This window comes from Arachis duranensis, chromosome 1 (assembly GCF_000817695.3).
Source record: "Arachis duranensis cultivar V14167 chromosome 1, aradu.V14167.gnm2.J7QH, whole genome shotgun sequence".
NCBI lineage: Eukaryota > Viridiplantae > Streptophyta > Magnoliopsida > Fabales > Fabaceae > Arachis > Arachis duranensis.
The window spans coordinates 98157680-98179054 of NC_029772.3; the positions used below are offsets into that span (position 1 = coordinate 98157680).

Consider the following 21375-nt stretch of genomic DNA (forward strand, 5'->3'; position numbering starts at 1 on the left):
ATAAAAATTATTAATTAATAATAAAAAATAAAAATAATTAATTTATAATATTTAAAAAACTGATTTAATTAATAAATTTAAAATATTTATTTTTTTAAGAAATAATTCGACCATTAAAGATCAACTAACCTTGGCCTTCCCTTTAGCAGGTAGTTATAATTTATAAACTTATAATAAGTAGTCAGTTACCCTTCCAATGAATTCTATATAAAAGAAACGAAGTTTAAAACTTTAAATAAACAAAATAAAGTTAGTCAGGAAGAATATCCTTTCGGCTTTTAATTGAGATTTGGTGGTGGGGTTATTTGACTACTTGGGTAGGCCAAGGAACGAAAAAAGAGAAGAAAAGGGAGAGAAACTAGACACGTGTGAGGGCAAAAGTGTAAATTAAAACGAAGTATCTTTGATCATCTCGATTCTGCAGAGTAGTTGGGAGCAAACTGGAGAGAAGCACAAAACACAATTAACAGAGTGAGGTCCATAATGTGGAAAGCATGTTAGCGTCATAGCAGAGGAGAATCCAATTTGGGAATCGCAAACCCTAATCGACTTACTCATTTAGAAACAGGGGAAAAGGAAAAATACAAAAATAGGACTCTGCGTCTCAAAACCCAAAGGGGCCCGAAGGGGCTCTTCGCCGGAGGTGGTGGTTCGGTCGGAGCCGCCGCCGCCGCCACTACCTCCGGATTCACCGAAGATGAAGAGCCTCTTCAAGAACAAGCCTCGCACTCCCGCTGATATCGTTCGCCACACTAGGGATCTTCTTCGCTCCCTCGAACGCGCTCCCGATGTACGTGATCCAAAGCGTGATGACAAGGTTAGTGATCTCGCCAATGTGCTTTCGTTCTTTTACTTCGGTACTTTGCTACTGCTTCTGCTAAATCGAAGTTCAATTCTGATACTACTAAGGTTCAGTTTATGCGTAACATATTTGATCGTTTTAGCTGAATATGCCTGGCAGTGTCACCGATCATATGATTTAATGGCTTCTAATGTGTGATGCTTCTATCGGCAGATGTCGGAGTTATTTAAAAATATCAGGGAGCTGAAATCGATTCTTTATGGAGACAGCGAATCTGAACCTGTGGCAGAAGCTTGTGCGCAGTTGACTCAGGAATTCTTCAATGAAGACACTCTGCGAGTACTTATCAAGTGTCTCCCAAAATTAAACTTGGAGGTAAAGTCGCAATGTCATGATAGGGCTCCGGATTCCTGATATTTGCAGTTTGGTAAACTAATTCTTTAGATTGTTAGCACCGTCCATTATTCATATGTTCGCCATTTTTAATGCTTGCATGATTGGTTAAATCCGGACACAAACAATTATCAGGATGCTATGCTGGGGTTATTTAACGTAACAATGTTGATCTATCTTCATACTGTGGGCTTTTGCAGGCTAGAAAAGATGCAACTCAGGTGGTTGCAAATTTACAGAGGCAACAGGTTCAATCTAAGTTGATTGCGTCTGATTACTTGGAGAAAAACTTGGATCTTATGGATAGTCTGATATCTGGGTATGGCACTGTTGGATGAATACTTTGGTTTGGTAATATTTGTTGTAGATTTCTTTCTAGTCTATGCGTGGATTCCCCATGCCCAGATTGGCAAAATAAACTGAAATATGGGTTTATAAGTCTTAAGTCTTAACGATAACAACAGCTAACTGTGATAAATGGTAAGGTTACCGCTGGTAACTGGGTGGTCACAAGCTATAGTCACAGTAATAGCTGCTCTTTCCATTCAAAGAGGAAAGCATAATTTTGGCCCTCCACCAGCTGTACATTGTTGGATACCGTGTGCTGTACTGCCATTTTAACAATTGAATTTAGTTTTGGTAAAATAGACTTGGTGAAACAATCACATACTTGCCATATTTTATTTGTTCTAAGTGAAAGTTGGCCATGTGTTGTAACCATTATATGTATTTGACTTGTTCTGTTTCTTAACGTGCTTCTTGTGAAATTAATGTGCTATTCACTAATAGTAATTTCTTTTTAGCTATGAAAACACAGACATGGCCTTACACTATGGTGCAATGTTAAGGGAGTGCATAAGACACCAGGTTGTTGCAAGGTAAGGAAAGGAGTTAATTTTATTTATTTATTTTTTCTTTTCATCCCACCATGGGTTCATTTGTGCATGTGTGTGTGTAACTTTCAAGCTTAAGGTAATTAAATGTGACAACTGGAAACTCAATCATTTTGGTTAGGGGTTGTAATCTATGTTTGAGTAGTCTGATGGCTTGAAGTACCTGGGTGCTTTTGGTTCCTGGATTTTTTTACATAAAATTGCATCTCAGAGTTTTATGTTTAGTCCCAAATAAGAAGGGTATTGTGTTGGAAGCTCATAAATAGCTGAAGAATACAAGTAGATTTATCTAGTTTTTAATTTTTTATTATTACTTATAAAAAATTATCTATGTAGTGATAGTTCAGCACAGATCCTTTCATTTGTACTTCTGCTACAATTCTTCTTTGTTTTATCTCAGATATGTTTTGGATTCGCCAAATATGAAGAAGTTCTTTGACTACATTCAACTGCCAAATTTTGACGTAGCTGCAGACGCAGCAGCAACTTTTAAGGTAAATTTTATTATTTGCTCCCATGAGCTTCTTTAAACAAATATAAATAATATTTTATGTCATTTTGCTGCAGGAACTCTTGACAAGACATAAATCTACTGTAGCTGAGTTCCTTAACAAGAATTACGGTTGGGTAGGTTCCCCTGCCACTCTCATATTAAGAAGAAATTTTCGGTGTGTCTGTGTGTGTTTTCTTGACACTTTCTTGTTTCTATATGCTTTATTGTGGCTGTTGTTGCCTATTATATCTTGATGCGCTTTATTTTATATCTGTCTTCCTGAATATGTTCTTTTACTAACCATTGCATTATCTGTTTTCAGTTTTTCGCTGAATATAACTCCAAGCTGTTGGAATCTTCCAACTATATTACAAGGCGTCAAGCTGTGAAGGTATGATAAAAAGTTCTGGTGCAATCACTGTTTTTTCGTATCTAATGATTGCAATTCCCTGTATTTCTGTATATCTTGTATTTTTCCTTGTTATATTGATGCATATATATGTTTGTTGAGTGCGTTTCTTTCTCTTTCACAGTTGTTAGGAGATATGCTACTTGATCGATCAAATTCAGTTGTAATGACACGATATGTCAGCTCAAGAGACAACCTGAGGATTTTAATGAATCTTTTAAGAGTATGATCCTTTTTGTAAATCTTTATACTGTGACCTTCGTCCTGCTTTCCTACTACCTTGCCTGTGTCCTTTCCATTCTCCAGTAAAAACAAAAGAAAAAAGATATTATGCAAGCCTCAATATATAATTACATATAATGTGCTGACGTAGGACTATTCAATTGCTGTTTTTGCACGGGAAGATGTATCTGTTTTGCCAAAATATTTTAGGCCTTCAAATTATTGTGGCGATTCATCCTTGCCTAGTATTACTATTTTCTAGTCAGTTGAACGCTGAACAGAAAGTTTTGAATTTAGATATATTTTGATACAGGCATTTAATAGGCCATTGCTATATATCTTTCTGTAGGAGTCAAGCAAGAGCATACAAACAGAAGCATTTCATGTTTTCAAGGTACTATAATTATACAAAGGCACACGTTTTTAAATGTTTATTTGTAACCATATTCTTGCCAAGTTTCTCTTCTTTGTATTGATGTGCCATTGTTGTAACAGCTATTTGTTGCAAATCAAAAGAAACCAGCTGACATCGTGGGCATACTTGTTACAAACAGAAGCAAGCTTCTGAGGTTATTGGGTGACTTAAAACTCGATAAAGGTATAGTAGGGAATTTACAGCACTTGTTTTTACTGAATCATGTTCCCATTATCACATTTATTGGAATTTTGTGCAGAGGACGAACAGTTTGAAGCTGACAAAGCACAAGTTATGAAGGAAATTGCCGCTCTGGAACCTAAGGATCGCCCTTGAGCCTAAGATAGTGTCAAGTGGCAGATTGTGTTGTGGCATTTTGCTTACTGAAATGTCTCTTGCTATAGTTTTTTAAGTGTCCATCGACTTGAGACGAGCTCTTCACTCAAATTTCAATGATTCCATTCTGTAATTTAATTTCCATTTTGTAAATTAACTGACAAATAAGTTGCTAAAATGAGCCACAACTAGAACTAGGGTATGGGGCTATGGGCATTGGTGGTTTTAGAAAGATGTGGGCAGCAGCCTGCCTTGACTCCTTTACTATCAATTTTTGAGTTTATAAATTGTTGGAGCTGGAGGTCATGCAATCTTTCACCGTCTACAAGTTTGTGACTTGTTGAACCTGAATGATGGCTGTTTCTGGTGTCTGCGTACTTCACGGTCAAAGCCACAATCCAGATCAGGCCTTTTAGCAGGCGTTGCAAATCTTAAATAATTTGGTTGGGGTTTCCGATGCGCATTGGAAAGAGCGCAACTCAATAGACCAACGGTACCGTGGCGGTGGAGGCGTTAGCAACAAGCTTCATTAAATTAAACAAGTCTGTTCAAGAGGTAAAAAAAATGAAATGAAATGAAAAGAAAAGGACAGGACTGGACTGTACTGGAGAAGGGGCGCGAAAATCATTGTTGTACACTAATTTTGCATATTCTTTGATTAATAGGTACTGTAATAATCAAAATCAAAGTCACCGTAATCAGCGGTTGATGAATGAAGGTAGTCGCTGTATGGAAGCCTTTTGTTGGGGCATTTTCCATTCCAGACGATACCATATGCGTCTTCCTTTTCTCCTCTATACTTCGCTGGGACTATCATACCCTTCCGTTTACTACTGCCACTGCAATGACACTTGTATGATTGTAGCTGCAAATAAAACTTGCTTCCAACAAATGGTACACGATGATCCAATAATATAATGCAGACGGGAAAGGAGGACCCCTATCATTTCATGTAAAATAGGGGCAATTATGGATTTGCCTAAAATAAAGTAAAGAAGAAAGTGACAATTAGATCATTTCATGTAAAATAGGGGCAATTATGGATTTGCCTAAAATAAAGTAAAGAAGAAAGTGACAATTAGATCTTCGAGAATTTCAATCTAAGACTAATTAGTCTTTGAATAAAAAAAAAACACTAATTAGGTCTTCTACGATAGTAAATAAATTTTTTTTTTGAATAATGGAGTTCAACACAACCCAGTGGAGCGACAAAAAAACCAACAAACATGTAAAACCAAAAACAGAAAATTATTTCTACTGTCATCTCCAACATTGCTATCAACAACAAAAGGGGTTTAAACTACTTCACTCTCTATAACTGATTAAAGATTTCTGGAACACCTCCTCTGCACCCCTTCCTTGTTGTTGAAAATTCGCCCGTTCCTCTCTAGCCAAACGTTCCAAATAACCGAAAAAAAAAACATATGAGCCACTTGTTACGCTCTCCCTTCCTGTTAGCAACACATGTCCAGCTCTTAAAGTGTTCTTTTAGTGAACCCGGAATAGACCACAATCTTCCAAAGTCAGATAGTCATTGACACCACACCTGCCAAGTAAACTCACAGCCCAGAAACAAGTGGTAAATATGTTCAACGTCTTTTTTACACAAAACACATATGTTATCACCATGACTAATAATGCCCACCCTATGTAGTCTTTCTTTTGTATTTACTCTTCCTATCAAAGTAAACCAAATAAATAACTCCACTCGTGGTAGAACCAAATCTTTCCAAATGATTATGGTGAAGCTGTAACAGGTTATTTCCTCCGGGAGAGTTTCTGACTGCATCACCTGCACAAAAGAGTTCGTTGAAAATATACCTTCCTTGTCGAACTTCCAAACAACTATGTCTTGCTTATCATATGCTAGTTTAATAGGCCTTAGAGCCTCATGCAATTGATCCACTAATTCCATCTCCCATTGGTATAATTCTCGCCTCCATTAGAAGTTCCAGATCCACTCTATCTCATCCCCAAACCCACAATCCCCTATGACAGATCCTTTTTTGTTTGAAACAGAGAAAAGCCTTGGAAAAATCATCTTTAACGAATCACTTTGTAGCCAAACATCTTCCCAGAATCGAGTCCTCCTTCCGTCACCCACCTCCATAGAAAACCCCGCAATCATCTTATCTTTATTATCCCTACCTGCAGCTGACAGATATCCTTCCAAAAACTCCTCTAATAGGTAATTTCAGAACCGATAACATCACATTGGGGTTCAAGTCATAGCAAGAGCACACGACCTTCTTCCATAATGGACACTCCTCTTTTGAAAACTGTCACCACCACTTGAAAAGAAGTGCAGTGTTTCTAATCACGGCATCACCTACCCCCAACCCACCCTCCTTTTTAGGGGCCTGAACCACCTTCCACTTAACTAGCACCAACCTCTTTCTACCTTCCTCCTTGCTCCACAAGAATCTCCTCTGCAACGATATCAACTTTTCTGCCACTACTTTCGGCATCTTATACAGGCTCAAGTAGTACACTGGCAAGCTATTTAACACAGATTTAATAAGGACAAGCTTACCCGCTTTATTGAGCACTTTTGCGTTCCACAAGCTGAGCTTCTTCTCAACCTTGTCAATTATCGGTTTCCAAGTCCTGACCAGTCTTGGGTTCGCTCCTAAAGAAATGCCAAGATATCTGACTGGAAGGCTGGCCTCCTTGCATCCCAATAAGTTGCACATGTTGTAAGTCCACTGGTGCTCGCAGTTGATTGGGATTAAACTTGATTTATCAAAGTTAATAGTTAACCTGACATCATCTCAAAGCACCTTAGCAACCTGGCATAGTTTCTGATGGTCTCCTCCTCTGGTGGACAGAACAAAATAGTGTCGTTTGCAAACTGTAGGTGTGATAACTCTATATTGTCCTTTTCAATCAGTAGCGGCAAAGTACGTTTGTTCCTGACTGCCTCCCATATCATCCTATGCAGAATATCAACAACCAGAACAAACAAAAACGGAGATAGTGGATCACCTTGTTTCAAACCCCTCTCCATCTTAAAAGGTTTAGATGGTGAGCCATTTATCAGGATTGACATAGACGTTGTACCAACACACTCCTTCACCCATGCCCTCCATCTCTAACCAAAGCCCATCTTCTGTAGCACAATATCCACAAAACTCCATTTCACCCGATCATAAGCCTTCCGAAAGTCTAATTTAATGATTGCCGCTTTCTTCTTTCTCGTCTTTAACCAGTGTACTGTTTCGCACGCAATAAAAGCGCCATCATGTATTTTCCGACCCTTCACAAATGCGCTCTGAGTCTCCCCAACTAGAGCTAGCATGACTGATCTCATCCTCCTAACCATCACTTTGGAAATTAATTTGTAAATGCAACCTACCATACTGATTGGCCGAAGGTCTTGATCTCCTTAGCTTCGGTGAACTTAGGTGCAAGGGCCACCCAAGTGATATTGGAAACAGAAGGCAATCTTGACGATCGAAAGAAATCCAGAACAGCTACCATAAACTCTGTGTCAATCTCATCCCAGCACTTCTTAATGAAGTTCATGTTATATCCATCATTTTCTGGAGCCTTGGAAGATTCACAATCCCAAACAGCTTCTCTAATCTCCTCCATTGTCGGTATTCTCTCCAGAGCTATAGAATCTTCTTCATCAATCCGATTTACCAGTCCGTCCCTAAAACCCACAATCAGTGATCTCTCGTGATGATACAGATCTTTATAAAAATCTCTAATAGCATTCTTGATCCGAGATTGATTTCTTATCAACCTTCCGTTAATTACCAGAGCATCAAGTCTATTGTTCCTTCTTCTTGATGATGCCAAGTTATGGAAGTACATAGTGTTCTTATCCATATCCTTCACATGCCTGAAGCGCGACATCTGCTTCCAGTGTATTTCTTTTCTGACATACCACTGCTTGCAACAGCTTACTAGAGCCTTCCTTCTAGCCTCCACTGTACCATCATAAACTCCATTTCCTGCCAATTCGTCTATCTTCCTGATCTCCTCCTCAAAGCGCTAAATTTTCTTATCCATGTCACCAAATTTCTCCTTATGCCATCTTCCCAAAGGCACCGTTAAAGCCTTCAACTTATCTGTAAACTGTACCTCATCAAGATTCTTCCATTCTTCCTTAACTATACTTAGGAAATCTTCATGTGTAAACCAGGAATTTAAGCTTTGAAAAGGACGTGGGCTACCTCTGAAAATGGTATCCTCCACTATAATTAGACAGTGATCTGACAGGCCTCTCGATCTCCCTTTTAACCAAATCTCCGAAAACTCCTCCGTCTATTGTACACTCACTAGAACTCTATCAATGTGACTGCAAGAGCGGCCTTTAAACCATGTAAATTTACGATCATTCAACGGTAAATCCACTAACTGCATATCTTGTATCCAACTCTTAAGATCTTCTACAGACGCTGTTAACCTGTCTTGACCTTTCCTCTCTTCAACCTATATAGCCTCATTAAAGTAACCCATGTAGCATATCGGGACTTGACATAAACCAGCTATAAAGCTCAGTTCTTCCCACATAGCAAGTTTTTCCACTCTAGTATGAGCACCATATACCAAACAAAAAGCACAATGAAAATTATTTTTCAATAGGACTCCTTCAACACATCACCATATCTCCCCTCTGTAATAGTTATTCATTCTAAACATCATGACATCCCACATTAACAGCAGCCCCCCCTGAGGTTCCTTCCGATCCTACATACTCCCACCCCACAACATTGCTCTCCCAAATACGTACTACATCAAACTTAGTCACAACTTGCATTTTATACTCAATCAAACCTAACATGTTGAGTTTCTGTTTCTTTTTTACCATACTCAACTTACCAACTCCCCCTAACTCCTTTACATTCCAAGAGCTAAAAATCATATTAAACATTTATTACACACCTTTTTGAGCTTTTTCAGTCTAAACCTTTGTGCCTTTTCTTTCTGCTTTGCCAACCTCCTCTTTTGGGCTAGCACTTCATTCTATTCTTAGAGAATCACCATTATGTCGTCATCTTCGTTGTACTGCACTGCTCCGGATTCTACTGCCAGCTCCCATGCCCTTTGATTTTCGATCATCTACTCTTCTCTTTCCAGAACCTTTCCACCACTGAGCCCCTGTTGTCCAGTGCCAACATCCACGCCTGCCTCATTATTGCCACTACCCTCATTAAGCCTTGCACCCAACAGAGTTACACCGTCTTCTAGTACTTCATCACTATCTTCAAAGATCCCATCCTGGCTGCCTACAACATCCTACCTAGGCACTGAATCCGTCTCCTTGGTGTCTCCTTCGAGCCCATCTACCCTGGAGGAACCGAATCCTGACATCGCCGGTGAAGAGTTCACTAAAGGCGTTGGGAGGCGGCCCATTGATTCTATAACAACCACGCGGTTCCCTGCCTCAACACTCACAGCTACACCTACAGCACCGCACTTAACACAACAGCGTTCTTACTCGCCGGCTCAAAGGTCGCCCTTGCCTCGTGGTCCAGTCGCGCCACCAGCATCCAGGTTCGCCTCTTCAAAATGGACATCTGCAGCGGCACACAACCCAGAAGATGGAGGGCACCCATCCGGATGGAGCCCAACCTAACCCAGACGCATGATCAAGGCTTCCGTTGCCTCATCAGCGTGAAATGGGCCTGCGGTAGATGAGGAGTAGCCCATTGTCCTTCCTTCATCACATTTTCCAACCGTTTGCTTATTGGGCCAACACTTAAGCCCTTTTTGGTCTTGTTTTTCCTCCAACAGCAACCTTTGTTCAGCCCATCAAAATCATAATCACAACTAACCGTTTTTTTAGATTCAGCATCAATAACCAAATTATGATATCCCTTGAGCTTAGCGATTCCTTTGTAACAGCATCCTCCGTTACTCGTGGAGTTTTAAAGTCAATTAAGTTGTAATAACTCCATTCATTCAAAATATTTTCAGGAATTACCAATCTACTCTTATCAGCTTCTTCCTCCCTTGGCACCGCCATCACCCCGTCAACCACCGGATCTTTGCTTGCCACTGGCACTATCGAGCTCAAACTGCTTGTACCCAAGATCTCGCATGCTTTTGGGGGTCCAGGTTTACTAACATCCTCAAACTTACACTGCAATCCATAACTTTCGTGTCCAACCTCTTTAATTAGGGTGTCGAATCCACTAGTACCAATTGTGATGTGAATCCACTCTTTGATAATGACCATAATACAAGTGTCAATCTGTACCCGTCCCACACCGAAAGAGAGGCATGATTTTGTGGCTTCGTCACACCCAACAACTTCTCCATCAATGACTTCTTATCAGCTTGAATGTCTCCACTGATCACGTATGCAAAGGAACACCAAGTCACTCTAATCATACCCTTCGAGTTTCACTACGCTTCTCCTCATCACATCTCTATACGCTATGGAAAAACTTCAAGATATTGTTTATTTTGAACGTGTAGGCTTCTTCAACACCTGAATATATTATCAAAAGTTAGGAGTGCTTTGTACGCTCCTAGTTCTCCTACTTCCACGACTTGCGATAAATGGCCTTCAGAGACTTATAGTCAATAGCCTTGGTCGTACCGCCTATTAGACTTTTCTGCAACCACACCAGGTTCTTTTTTGCCACAGGCACTTCCATCTTCTTCGTCCACCCATTGTTGTGGGGGTCTCCTTTTTTTTCCTCTTTTCTCAACTCTTTCACAATTCTCCCTGGAACCCTTTGGCTATCCTCATGTTGAGGTTGGACCTTAACCGTATTCTAGACGTCAGATGCCTCATGGTGTCTCTTAATATACGTCACTTCATTCGTACATCGATACCGAGCTTCTCCTATCGAAACAACCTTACCTCGTAACCTCATTCTATTCATTTTCGCAATAGCCTTCATAGCTCCACCCTTTGTTGTATACCAGATGAACGCAAAAGTTTATGTTTTTTCATTTTTTATTTTTCGTGATAAGTAGATGTCATTTATGCGTCCAGTCCAGTTGAACAAATGATAAAGCTCCTTCTTCGATATATCTTCAGGAAGATGTTATACAAAGATAGAAAATGACTCATTTTCCAAACAGTAGTACTCTTCTCGATTCCAAACCCTAGAATCTCTGCTCAAATGCCTAGTTCTACCCCTCTCGGTGTTTTCCACTCCCCCTCTCTCTCTCTCTAGTTCTCATCTCTCTAGATTATAGAGATTTAAAATGCAGTTTTAAGATATAACCTTACACAAATCATTAGGTGATAGATATGTATCCTTCTGTCAATGAATAGTACGAAACAAAATGAAATTGTCTATATATTTTGTTATTTACATTGGTGCATGTCCTGTTGCTGTCAAATGAGCATGAAAACGATATCATTTTGGACAATAAGACATTCGTTATTTTTTGAGTTTCTATATAACCGTTATCAACGACTCTCTATTTATAACAAATTATATGAAGTTTCGCTTTAAAAGTTGTTATCTACATAACAATCTTTTATAAATAGACACGTCACAATAGTTAACGGCATATATAAATACCACCGTTAAGTTTTACTTTTACGTGATAAACTGATAGAAGGATATAACGTGTCTACTGTTTGCTATTATAGATGACCAAATTGGTTTTTTTCTTCAGAGGATAATTAGTCCGAAATCAAAATCTTCAGATACCTAATTGTCACTTTACTTTTAAATAAAATAAAGAGTAATACTCTAAATAGGTCCCCAAAAAATTCACGATCCGACAAATTTGTCCCCAAGAAAATTTAACTAGGATTTTGGGCCTGACCTTTTTCATTATGCGCCAGATACATCCCTAACCCAGTTTGAACCGGTCAAGACTAACGGCGACGTACTACGTGTTAGTTAACTCACTGGCATGTCCGATTAAGTGAGACATGTCACGCGCAGGATCATCTTCCTCCTCTTCTCCCTACCAATCTTCCTCCTCTAGCTCAACATCTTCGCCATCCGCGCCCTCCACCAGCACCTTAAGATCGCCACCATGTCACGCACCTACCTCATCTTTTCCCTTCCGGATCTCGTAACAAACTCATTCCTCCACCCAATCTGCATTTACCTTCGCACGCAGGAAATCACCCACACTCTCACGCAAGCCTTCCTTGTTGGCACCTCCTCCACCTCCCCTTCAACTACATTCTCATCATGAGCCTCTGCTTCGGCGTCACTAGTGTTGTTGTTGCCTTTGCCGCCTCTAACTTCTCCATCCTCCTCTCCTTCATTGGACACGTCTTTCTCTCTGGCCTCCACCACCCCACGTGCTCATCCAACCCATTTTTTTCATCTATATGTTCCCTTCCTTCTTAAGGTTTGCAGTTTTCACTCGGGTGAAAAATGAGCTTGGCGCCAACCGTCCCTTCAGGGCTAAGCTCTCTATCGGGGTTTCCGTCTTCCTTGTCGCCATGATGGGCTTTTTGTTGAAGGAGTTGGTCCCTCCCCCCTTCAAAACCATGTCGTTTTGCTTTTTTTGGCTTCCAAATGAGGGATTAATTTGTTCATTTTAAAACGACATAGTTCTATTCTGATATAATACGTCGTTTTGTCCATGTGACCAGGGATCAAATTATCTTGCATGTGGCACATCGGCGAGTTAATTGATACGTAGGACGTTGCCGTTAGTCTTACCCAATTCAAATTGGGCTGGGAACGTATCTGAGAACGTATCTGGCGAATAATGAAAAAAAATCAGGCCCAAAATTTAACTAAATTTTTTTGGGGACAAAGCTATTGGATCGTGAATTCTTTGGGATTTATTTGGAGTATTACTCTAAAATAAAAATCCAAAAAAGAAACTAGAGGGAGGGCAATGCCAACGCGTGTGGTGTTATAAAATAAAATCCCAGATGCTTTATGTTAGTTGCGTTAGAGACACATTTGATTGTGAGGTGAAACTAAAGCGGAGTCGGAATTGGAATTAGATTAGTTAACACTTTCTCAGTAGCAGTTCATGGCTGACAACGGTAGGACTAGGAGCATTAAGAATAAGAAGTGATTATGATTAAATATTAAATGCTAATTACTAATTAATGGGGTCTTACACTTGGTTTTGATTGGAATTACAGATTCTCTCTCCGAATTCCTGGCATCTGCAGTAGACGCTGCTCGCAAAGCTGGTGATGTCAGTTACTCGAGTTCGTCAAACGAATTTCTTTCACTCTATTCTGTTCTTATGTGCTCTTCCCATTCCAATTCATGGCTTCGTGCGTTGCATTGCAGATCATTCGGAAAGGCTTCTATGAAACCAAGCATGTCCAGCACAAAGGCCAGGTTGCCCATTCACTCTTTTCAGCTTACAACCCATGAAAACCGTAGCTATTTGCATTGCTATTCATCTTTTAACTTGTTCCGTGATGCACAGGTTGATTTGGTCACTGAAACTGATAAAGCATGCGAGGAACTCATTTTTAAACATCTCAAGCATCTTTACCCTACTCATAAGGTTACTTCACCTTTCCTTTTAACTTAACTCTTCTTTCCTTAGTAAGTTTCATTTTAATTTTGGTTTTCGTATTAAGTTCATTGGGGAAGAAACCACCGCTGCGTTGGGCACTACTGAACTTACAGATGAGCCTACATGGATAGTTGATCCTGTGGATGGAACTACTAATTTTGTGCATGGGTAATTAATTAATTATGATGCATCTGATCATTTCCTTCATACACTCGTATCGATTTCCATGTTAATTGTCTACACTATACTTATATTTCTGGTAGGTATCCCTTTGTTTGTGTTTCCATTGGTCTTACGATTGGAAAAATTCCTACAGTTGGTGTTGTTTACAACCCCATTATCGAAGAGGTCAGTATCTTCCTCTTGCAGACACTTCAGTCCTGCTGACCACAAAACCATCTAGAATTTCCTGAAATTTGAAAGTTGAAACATATACATTTTTCATTCAGTGCTGAATATACACATCTTATTGTCATAAAGTGTTTGTTTTGTACTTGTTTTCATCTTTTGCTCTGTATGCCAACTGAAATTTGATAGTCCCATATGTAGCTTTTCACTGCCATTCGAGGAAAAGGTGCTTTTCTGAATGGGAATCCGATCAAAGGTCTGTCCTATATTCTATTTTATAATTGTTACTGTCAATTCACTAATTCAGTATGTTTCCCTCGTGAAATTGCCTTGGAATTTTGCAGTGTCGGCACAAACTGAACTGATTACCTCTCTTCTTGGAACTGAGGTATGTCAAGTTTGTTTGGGTTGATTATGAGAAAGTTATTCACTTAACTTTATTGTTTGGATAATATGGTGTATTCTCTCCGTCTCCTTATTGATCATTTGAGGAATTGTGGTATTGATCACAGACATTAATTTAGGCAACAGTTTCCTGCAAAATCAAAATATCATTGGAGAATTCTACTTCTGCAAGTCAATGTTTTCATTGACAAATTTATAACAGCCACATACCACATTCCACATGGTTCTAGTCAAGGATTCGGTCTAGACACCAACTCATGTTATGTTTGGCACGGTTTTCTCTTTCTATTAAGTAAGGGGTTCGTTCAACACAATTTTGTCAGATGCTGCAACCACATGTATCACCACAACATTTTTTAAATGCTCAGCAGCTAGCTATCATATATCAACATGACCTATAATTGCGAGCCCTTATAATACCCACAATATGGTCATTTAACAGAATGTAAATTGTTTGGTAAAGTATACTTTTTGCCCTGAAGTTTGCTAAAAGTTTCAAAATACCCCTAAGTTTTATTTATTTCAATTTTGTCCCAAAAGTTTTTAATTTGCATCAAATGTATTATGTATCCATCGCAGCTAATTTTTTAAGAAGCTATGGATCAATTTAGCAACTTTAGAAGGACAACCTTCAATTCAAGCAAGCCACACACGAAGTTCTATCACCGACTCTTTAGTTGTCATGCATTATTGCTGGATTAGTCTTAAGCTTCTTGAAAATTTAGCTGTCATGGGAAATTTTGGTGCAAATCAAAAACTTCTAGGGAAAAATTGAAACAAAATAAAACTTGGGTATTTTTTAAAATTTTGGCAAGCTTTTGGAACAAAAAGTATATTTTACCTTAATTGTTTTTAGTATGTCTTCAGCTTTACTTTATAATCCCCGTTGTGGGTATTTGTCCTTCTTCCCTGAACTATATTGTGTTCAAGCACATAGAAATCTAGGCCTCGGGTTTGTAAGAATATCTTAGTTTTGGAATGATAGCTTGACAGGGATGCCCAATAGATATATATTCACATTTATATGTTCATGAACTGTGTTGCCTTGTGAATCGAGATTGAGTTGAAAATTCGTAAGTTTTTGTTTTTGTAAGAGCAGGCACCCACACAACGTGACAAGTTATCTGTAGATGGCTGTACAAATAGGATTAATAACATGCTTTCCAAGGTAAAACAAGGACTTTCCTAAGAATCTATTGGTCAGACAAAAGTGATATCGTTGCTAAGCCATAACGGTGTCTTTAATATGATCAGGTGAGATCCCTTCGAATGAGCGGCTCGTGTGCTTTGAACTTATGTGGAATTGCTTGTGGAAGGCTGGATGTATGCTTTGAACTTGGCTTTGGTGGTCCTTGGTATGTGATTTACATGCTGCACAAACATTGTGCATTGTGATAACAATGAGATAATGAAATTGAAAAATCTCTTTATTTTCCTCTTTACCAGGGATGTGGCTGCTGGTGCTGTCATTATTAGAGAAGCCGGAGGTGTTGTTTTTGATCTGTAAGTGACTTACATAAATATTATTCGACTACTTGCATAGTTGCATGGATCTTCATGTAATAGAACTTTATGTAGACATGATTGGTTGTTATAAAATTTAATACTCGTGTCAAAAATCAAAATCTGATGATGGTTCGTTTGTTTCAGTTCTGGTGCAGATTTTGATATCACATCTCGGAGAGTAGCGGCCTCAAACCCTTTCTTAAAAGATGCACTTGTGATGCTCTGCGCCAAGCCCAGTGAGAAACTTGGTCTTCATCGAAGTTGGTGGAAAATTGGCATATTGAGTAAGTCAACCTGCGTTAATGCATTTTGCTGATGCATGTTTTTTTCTAGTTGTTCTATTTCTATAGTTGCTGCATAAGCGTCACCAAAATATTTGTATAATCTAATTATTACCATTTCACGTTTCATGATGCAACTCGCTTCGGACTAATTCAATTCACATATCCGATAACTACAATATTTCTATCTTGATTATGCTATGTTGTTTTTTTAAAACAACTTTTTAAGGATTTCTATTTAAATTTTATTATTTTGCTCGGTCTTCAGTAGTTGGTATTTCTTTTCTGGGTAGAGTTTTGGTAGTTGTTAACTTGTTATGATCTTAAAAAAATGGTGAATATATGATAAAGATTCGGGTTAGTTGGTTAATCACCCGTCTGAATATGAGTTGGCATCCGCATCTGTTTCAAGGATGTAATGATCATGGATTATTAAATATAGGATATAGTACTAGTCAAACAGAACAAACCGAAGTTTTGAATGTGCCGAGTGTGGAAACAGACTCAACAGAGACTTGAACAACCTAATACGTTTCTTCAGTGAGAGAAAAATAAAATATAGAGAAGACATTGCACATTCATTTAGTTTGTCTAATTTAGTGTGCTACATATATTGTAATTTCTACGTATTGTTTGCACCTGCCAATTGGAGCATTCACCATTTCATGTTTGCATGGTCCCACACAGAACAATGATATATGATATTATCTAATCTAATGGATGTCATTACTGTGAAAGAAGAAAGGGATGTTAACTATAATTTTTCTTCTAGTTGAGACTCTTGCTGAATTGTTGATGTACTTACGCAGGACCAACATGGTCGCTTAGTTAAAGTGAGATACAGAGTTCTTTTCATTTTTAGCATTCGAGTTTGAATTTGAGTTTCTGGTATTAAAAAGTTGTTGACAAAATTCTCTCTCTTATGATATTTTCGATACTTGAACAATACTATTTTTAATAATAAAATACTTATAATTTCGTGTGAAAAAAATTTACCTATTCACGGAATCTATGTTGTACATGTACGTTTAAAGTTCAAATCGTATTCACCCAAGGTGTATTTCTTTTTCTGTAAGTATTTTGGTAAAAGTCCCCATCTTTTGATTCACCAAAAGCCGAAGAAAGAGAGACAAAAAGGAAAAAGAAAAAGTGAAAAACAAAAATACATATATGAAGGAGACTTTTACATATATACCCTGGAGGCCTGGAAGGTCAGAAATCATCATTCCATCAAAGAATTTCCCCCAACTCCTACTCTAAGCTAGAATTGGGGTACTAACTACCAAAGATAAGAAAAGCAAAATGTTATACATAGTCCTCAAAAAAAAAAAAATTGATTATAATTTATACATAACTAAGTCCAACAAGAAGACCAAATGGAAAAGGAGTAAAGTAAGGCACAAATAAAAAATAAAAACAACATCCATTTGGCAAAACGTTCTACACCTGCTGAGGCCTAGAAGCATAGCCGTTGACCCCATTTGCTCCGTTGACCCCATTTTCTCCGTTGACCCCATTGCCATGAGGAGGCATCTTGTTCTCTGAGCCCTTTCTGTTGAAGTAAATGATCCATGTGAGTACTTCCAAGAATACGGCAATGGCACCCAATGCTCCAATAATGCCAATGTAGGCATGCTTCCAGCTATTGTAGTCTCCGAACTTCTCCAACACATCGAATCCTTTGAAAATGTTGGTAATACTTATTATTATGGTTGTATATCCCACAATGTGGTGGTAGACATTCCAGTAGAACCTGTACTTATGGTTTGGGTTTGGCCTCAGGAACAGAGCAAACACCTGAAGGGTTCCAAGAGCAACCATGATGATGCCTAATGCTTTGTGATCGTCAGTGCCATCAACAGGATAATCATCTCCCAGTTTGAGACCAGTTCCTAATCCAGCAACACCAACTATGTATGCAGACACCTGGCATGCCACATGAAGGTAAAACCATGCTGTTCCCGTTGACTTGAACACCTTCAAGTACCTTGCTATCACTGCCCCCATCGGCATCAACACCCCCCAGCTCACGGCGTTTACCACTCCGTGCATCTGAAGTAATCATCAGATTCGAACCAAAACCTTAAGTCAGTCTTCCTCAGTCAATCATGCTAAGTTTATAATAAAAATCAGTCACCCGTATTAAATACATGTTAAAATAAAAAATATATATTAAAAATGATTTAAACACCCCATGTCTGTGTATATGGTGGCTGATTTTTGTGTTTTTTCGCAATATATCATTCACTTAAGATTGAACTCAAGATTCTAAGAAAAGAAAGATGAAACCAGATTGAGGAACTTACATTTCTTTTTCTTCTAGTTGAAGCCCCGCTACTTCCTTGCTGTGTCTGACCAGAAACAAGGTATAAGGTTTCCATGGAGCTTTGGTGGCCAGAATCATGCCTATGCTCCTGAGGGACATTAGAGGCAGAGAGAGGACCATCTTGCCAGACGTGGACGATGGAGGAGGTGCCGTTGGGAAGGGTGAGAGTAGCAAAAATGGTAACCTCGTTGTTGGAATAGGTGGCACTCAAGTCAGAGATAGGGTATCTGATAGATGATTCTTGCAGCTGTGTTGCGGTGTTGGCGATTGATGTAGTATAGGCTCTTGGGTTTCCACTTGACTGTGGAAGATAGACCAGAGCCTGTGCTCCGATCATCGGAGTGACAAGGTCGTTGTTTGGGTTGATACCCCAAGCCACCCACCTGTTTGTTGTGGTGATACCGCCATGTCTGAATGCTATGTCAAGGATGCCGCTTGGCTGGTCATATGTCCAGTGAAGATAAGAAGTCAACTGTGAAAGATCATGGCAGTTCTTGAAGACTTTGTTGTTTGAGAAGCTTTGGGTCTTGCACGTTTGAGCTAAGGATGTTGTCACAAGAACAGAGCTCAGAACACACATCCCCAACATAACCCTCCACATCATCGTCATTATCTCTTCTTTGTTTGAGTTTGGTAAGATGTCAAAAGAAGCAAATATGTGAGACTCAGATATAATATTGAGTCTATTTGATATGATGAATTAGAATGGAGTAGGAATTGTTAGTGGAGATCGAGAGACATATAGAAAGAGGTTTAATTATATATAGGAGTTGGTGGCTTTAGGTGTAAGGTCATGGTTGTTGAGGATGATGGCGGAAGGAAGAAAAATTCATATTATTTCGTTTTCCAACTTTCAATTATTAATAAAATAATGAATGAATATATGCTTGAATAAAATAATAAAGTTGCTGTATAAAATATTCCACTAGTCATTGATAATTGCCACCCTACCTCCCGCTGTTCGGAAGCTTCCGCCGTTTCGTTTGATTTATTTTGGTAATTTGCTTTAATTTTGTAATCAACAAATGATTCACCAAACTCAAACTTCAGATACATTAAACTCAAGTTATAGTGATTTGAAAGCAAGCAAATATAGATTTAAGTTGTGCATTGATGTTAACTTGAATAGCATCAGAATTCAGAAACTGCTTGCCTTATTACATGGGCGAGTCAACGTGAGAGCTTTAAGGATTAGAATTTTGTTGGCCATTTTTTGTCTCTCTCATTAGGATTTTGCTATCTCTTTTCTTACAACTTAAGCTAAGGTTTTGTGGTGAGTTTTTATTTATTTTTTATTTTTTCACTGAATATATTAGTATCTTTAAATTTTATTTTTTTATTAATTAAAATGTTTTCAATTTGAAAACCTTAGTAGTAATGCCACTGATGGTAAAATCTATATTATTTGTGTAATTCAAGTAAAATGCCGAATGTCTTTCTTTTTGTTGTTTATTTCACAATCAGTAAAAACTTTATTTGCAGTATTACGCTTTTTTTATGTCACAAAAGATATTTTTTATTTTGTATAAAAAAATTTAATATTAAAAATTAATATAAACATAGTGTATATATCATTATTCGTTTAATTAAAGAATATAAACTCGAGTGATTCAAAACAAAATATTTTACAATAGCCAGACGCATTACTGTAATTTTAATATTTTATTAGAGTGAGTAAAACAAAGTGGGACATGTGAGATAGAGAAACTGGGAAAGTCTAAATTCTAAAATAGTGCCACTGTGTCTAAGAAAATGGAATGGCGTGTGGAGGGAGCGTGGATGGCAGGTGGCAGTGGAACCCACACGCATTCAGAGCAGTTGATATTTTGTTTTGAAAGAATTATAGAAAACAACAAAAAAAAAAGTAAATAATTTTATATATAGTTAAATAAAATTTTATATTATTAAAATATTATTGATAATTATTTATAATTATAAATCACAAAAATTATTAACCTGTTAACACTTCTTTTTTATTTCTTTATTTGACCCATTAGGGGTGCACAGACCCGGCCCGACCCGAAGGTCCGGTCCGGTCCCGAACACTTTAGAAACTAATTTGGAGTGATTTCATTGGGTTTAGGGTCGGGTACGGGTCTCAAAAATAGATCCGGTCATTATTTTGGGTCGGGACCAGGCCATAGCTCGGGTCACCCGAAGTCGGCCGGTGGCCCGGTCATCATACACAATTAATATTTTGTGTTATTAGTGATGGATCATGACTATTCTTACGTGGAATTTAAGTATTATAAATCTTAATATTTTGTGTTATTAGTCATTATAAGATTATAAGTTAATGTTTTATGTTTAGAATGCATAAGATTTTAGACTAATACATAAGATTGTGTTATTTGTATTGATTTAAATATTTGGTATTATTAGACAATATTAGTATTGATTGTGGTTATACTTTAATATTGATTGTGGTTATGCTTTAATTTTGAAGAATGGTTAGTTCTTGTTATATTTTTCTAAGTGAATTTTACCATGTTAACTAATGGTTGAAACCTTGGAAATTTTGATATTTTTACATGCTAGTTTATAAGAAGGTATCAACGTAATGTAATGTTAACGGTCCGATTTTCACCCAATATAATTGTGGTCCGAAAGTGTATTGGTTTCATCGAGTCTAGGACCGGATTCGGGTCTAATAAATAAACCCGGTGTATATTTCAAACCGAGTCTGGGTCACATCAAATCTGACTTCACCCGACCTATGTGCACCCCTATGACCCACCTCGCGACTTGTTCACGCTGCTGTGCCGTTCGCCCTGTGCTTTCTTAGCTTCGTCTACACAAAAACCAAATGAATCACGTTATATGACGTTAATTTTGGAGTTGTGATTTGTGAACAAGTCACTGTTAAGCAATATTATAGTGTATATGATATTGTGTCTAATTTATTAAAAGAGATAAATAAAAAATATTTAATAAATTTTAAATATTTTATTTTTATTTTTTATTTTTTATTTATAAAAATTAATTAAACAATTTGAATATTTTAATAAAAAACACCATAATATTCACCATAAATTAAACCGGAAAAAGTTATAAATTTCAAGATATGCACAACAAATCATGTCATCAAACGACATAGGTTTTCTTCGTATATATGTA

General features: G+C 38.0%; 3 protein-coding genes across 5 annotated transcripts; 2 read left to right on the plus strand and 1 right to left on the minus strand.

The window, feature by feature from the left end:
* The first annotated feature begins 342 nt into the window (after positions 1 to 342).
* Positions 343 to 4276, plus strand: LOC107466199 (putative MO25-like protein At5g47540). The gene is made up of 11 exons (XM_016085190.3): positions 343 to 817; positions 1016 to 1177; positions 1396 to 1514; positions 1999 to 2073; positions 2489 to 2582; positions 2656 to 2715; positions 2904 to 2972; positions 3115 to 3213; positions 3562 to 3606; positions 3708 to 3810; positions 3887 to 4276. Exons 1-11 carry the CDS (start codon positions 698 to 700, stop codon positions 3961 to 3963), a joined length of 1023 nt encoding a protein of 340 aa, XP_015940676.1. The 5' UTR covers positions 343 to 697; the 3' UTR covers positions 3964 to 4276.
* Positions 4277 to 12746: 8470 nt separating this feature from the next.
* On the plus strand, positions 12747 to 16870 carry LOC107466189 (inositol-phosphate phosphatase). 3 transcript variants are annotated; one of them, XM_016085181.3, is made up of 12 exons: positions 12747 to 12901; positions 13004 to 13059; positions 13158 to 13208; positions 13300 to 13380; positions 13457 to 13560; positions 13656 to 13740; positions 13942 to 13996; positions 14085 to 14128; positions 15245 to 15313; positions 15400 to 15500; positions 15592 to 15648; positions 15796 to 16866. In XM_016085181.3, exons 1-12 carry the CDS (start codon positions 12889 to 12891, stop codon positions 15965 to 15967), a joined length of 888 nt encoding a protein of 295 aa, XP_015940667.1. In that variant the 5' UTR covers positions 12747 to 12888; the 3' UTR covers positions 15968 to 16866. The 3 variants fall into 3 exon arrangements, with proteins under 3 accessions (XP_015940667.1, XP_052116805.1, XP_020982553.1); XM_052260845.1 differs by having other exon boundaries at positions 15807 to 15919; XM_021126894.2 differs by lacking the exon at positions 12747 to 12901 and having other exon boundaries at positions 13011 to 13072; positions 15796 to 16870.
* Positions 16871 to 17082: 212 nt separating this feature from the next.
* On the minus strand, positions 17083 to 19002 carry LOC107466179 (cytochrome b561 and DOMON domain-containing protein At5g47530). Its single transcript, XM_016085170.3, has 2 exons — positions 18239 to 19002; positions 17083 to 17984 (listed from the first exon to the last, which is right to left on the minus strand). The coding sequence occupies exons 1-2, from the start codon at positions 18866 to 18868 to the stop codon at positions 17373 to 17375; spliced, it is 1242 nt and encodes a 413-aa protein (XP_015940656.1). The 5' UTR covers positions 18869 to 19002; the 3' UTR covers positions 17083 to 17372.
* Between the last annotated feature and the right edge of the window lie 2373 nt (positions 19003 to 21375).